Here is a 2,273-nt window from a genome sequence, read left to right as displayed (position 1 = left end):
TGAGACTTATAACACTTTCAATTTTCTGACTCTGGAGCTGTCTGAGGTTTTATTTTTTTTCAGCCTGAGTTAACTTTTTACTGATACAATTATATGGTAGACATAATGTTTTAATATCTTCTCATTATATTTTATTGCTAAAAAAAAGGTGTCATTTTGATTTGTTTTCTTACGCTGTTTACCAATAGAATTACTTTATTTTATATTTTCATTGATTGAACTTTTTTTTATTTTGTTTTATTTTTAATGGGTCAAAAAGGGGTGTGTAAAATGCCGCTGTTAGTGATTGACAGTGATTGACAGCAGCATTTAACATGTTAATAGCCCGCGGCTGTTGAAGACACATGAAGGCTGATAAAATCAGCCATCATGTGCTGGGAAAGATGCAGGATCAGCGTGTGAGCCCATGTTAAAGTCAGGGAGCCAGCATATGAAATATCAGTTTTTCATGTCAGTAAAGGATTAAAAGAAAACTAAAGTCTGTACTACTCACATCTTCAAACTTTACAATTTCTCATGAAACATTATAAAACAAAGTAGAACAATTAGGCTGAGTATCTTGGTCTAGCCTCAGTGATACTTATAATATTATTTATTATTTTCTAGATTACATTTTTATAACATGCTTTTTGTATGGCTTTTATAAAGTCTTTATTTCTCAGGCTGTAGATTATGGGGTTAGTAAAAGGAATAAAGACAGTATATAGCAGTGATAAGATTTTACTGATGGTCGATGATTGTCCTTTTGTTGGGACGATATAAACACTGAATATAGTCCAGAAGAATATGGAGACCACAGTGAGGTGGGAGCTGCAGGTGGAGAAGGCTTTCTGTCTCCCAGTACTGGATGCGATCCTTAAGATTTCCAGAACTATACAGGTATAAGACACTACAATGATTGTGAGAGGAATAAGGAGATCTGGAATACTTAGTAAATAAATCTCCAAATGAACAATATAGGTGTCAGAACAGGCAAGTTCTAGTAAGGGGACAAGGTCACAGAATACGTGGTCAATGATGTTCGGCCCGCAATAGTTTAGTTTTGCTGTAGTTATCATGTCAATGAAAACAATAGAAAATCCAAATACCCAACAGATGATGGTCAGTATCACACAATGACCACTTTTCATGATAACGTTATAATGTAGAGGTTTACAGATGGCCACATATCGGTCATAAGACATCACAGCAAGGAGAAGATATCCAACTGTTTCTGAAGCATCTAAAAAATATAACTGAGTGATACAGCAAACAAAAGTAATGGTCGCCCCATTGTTCAGTAGGATGTGGAGCATGTTGGGGACAATATCTGTGATCACCAAGATGTCAGTGATGGACAGTTGTGAGATGAAGAAGTACATTGGAGTGTGGAGGTTCTTGCTGGTGGACACCAGGGTGATGATCAGGAGGTTTCCACATATTGCCCCACAGTAAATCATCAGGAGAAGACAGAAAAGGAATATTTTTAATTCTAGGCTGATTTGAAATCCTAAAAGGAAAATGTCTGTGACCGCAGTCAGATTATTCTCCAACATGTAGAACAAACTGGTCATGCTACCAAAATAAATAAGTACAATATATTATTATTTGTATTAGCTGCAGTGGTCCTCCTTTTTATTTATCTTTTTTAGAAAGAGAAAACAAATCATGTTAGCTGATATCCTTGAGTGTAGATTTTGAAACAATATCAGTTAATGAGTCTCGTAGTAATGTGATTCATAGGGATAAAGGATATATTTATTGCAGAAAATATAATATCCTAAGTCCTCCAGATCTAAAATGGTTAAGCTACATACATAAAATCTAACAAACTGATGAAGTCTTATAAGTTTTCAAAGCCCTCCACCCACTCATTCCAGAAGAAGGTAAAAAGAAACATTAAGCATCCACTAAATGTATAAAGAACCTTAGAATTCCTGAGATTAGAATACATTACCTAACATATAAAGTAAGATTTGCAGCAGAAGAACTGAGTCAACAACCCTAAAGAAAAGTCAATTGTCAATTGTGACTGTGCTGAAGAAGGAGATGGAGTGACTCTGAAATGCATTGATCCTACACCATCATCCGACATTTCATTGTGGCTTGTCATTTGTATCCATCCCTTGTAGACAGTGAGCGCTCGCGGGCAGGGTCCTCGCTGCTCCTGTACCAGTCACCGTCACGTTTTGTTAAAGATCATTCTAATTATTCATGTATGTATACCCCTTTTTTCACATGTAATGCGCCATGGAATAAAGGGCGCTATAATAATAAATAATAATTTATTCACA

At 35.7% G+C, this 2,273-nt stretch overlaps 1 protein-coding gene across 1 annotated transcript; it reads right to left on the bottom strand.

Moving 5' to 3' along the window:
- Positions 1–602: 602 nt before the first annotated feature.
- Positions 603–1,535, bottom strand: LOC141167527 (olfactory receptor 11L1-like). Its single transcript, XM_073654921.1, has one exon. It carries the CDS (start codon positions 1,533–1,535, stop codon positions 603–605), a length of 933 nt encoding a protein of 310 aa, XP_073511022.1.
- Positions 1,536–2,273: the final 738 nt, after the last annotated feature.

Source organism: Phyllobates terribilis, unplaced genomic scaffold (assembly GCF_046119375.1).
Source record: "Phyllobates terribilis strain yellow unplaced genomic scaffold, ASM4611937v1 Scaffold_11__3_contigs__length_659146591, whole genome shotgun sequence".
Classification (NCBI taxonomy): domain Eukaryota; kingdom Metazoa; phylum Chordata; class Amphibia; order Anura; family Dendrobatidae; genus Phyllobates; species Phyllobates terribilis.
The sequence above is the reverse complement of the archived record's forward strand: the minus strand, read 5'-3'. Positions and strand labels throughout refer to the sequence as shown.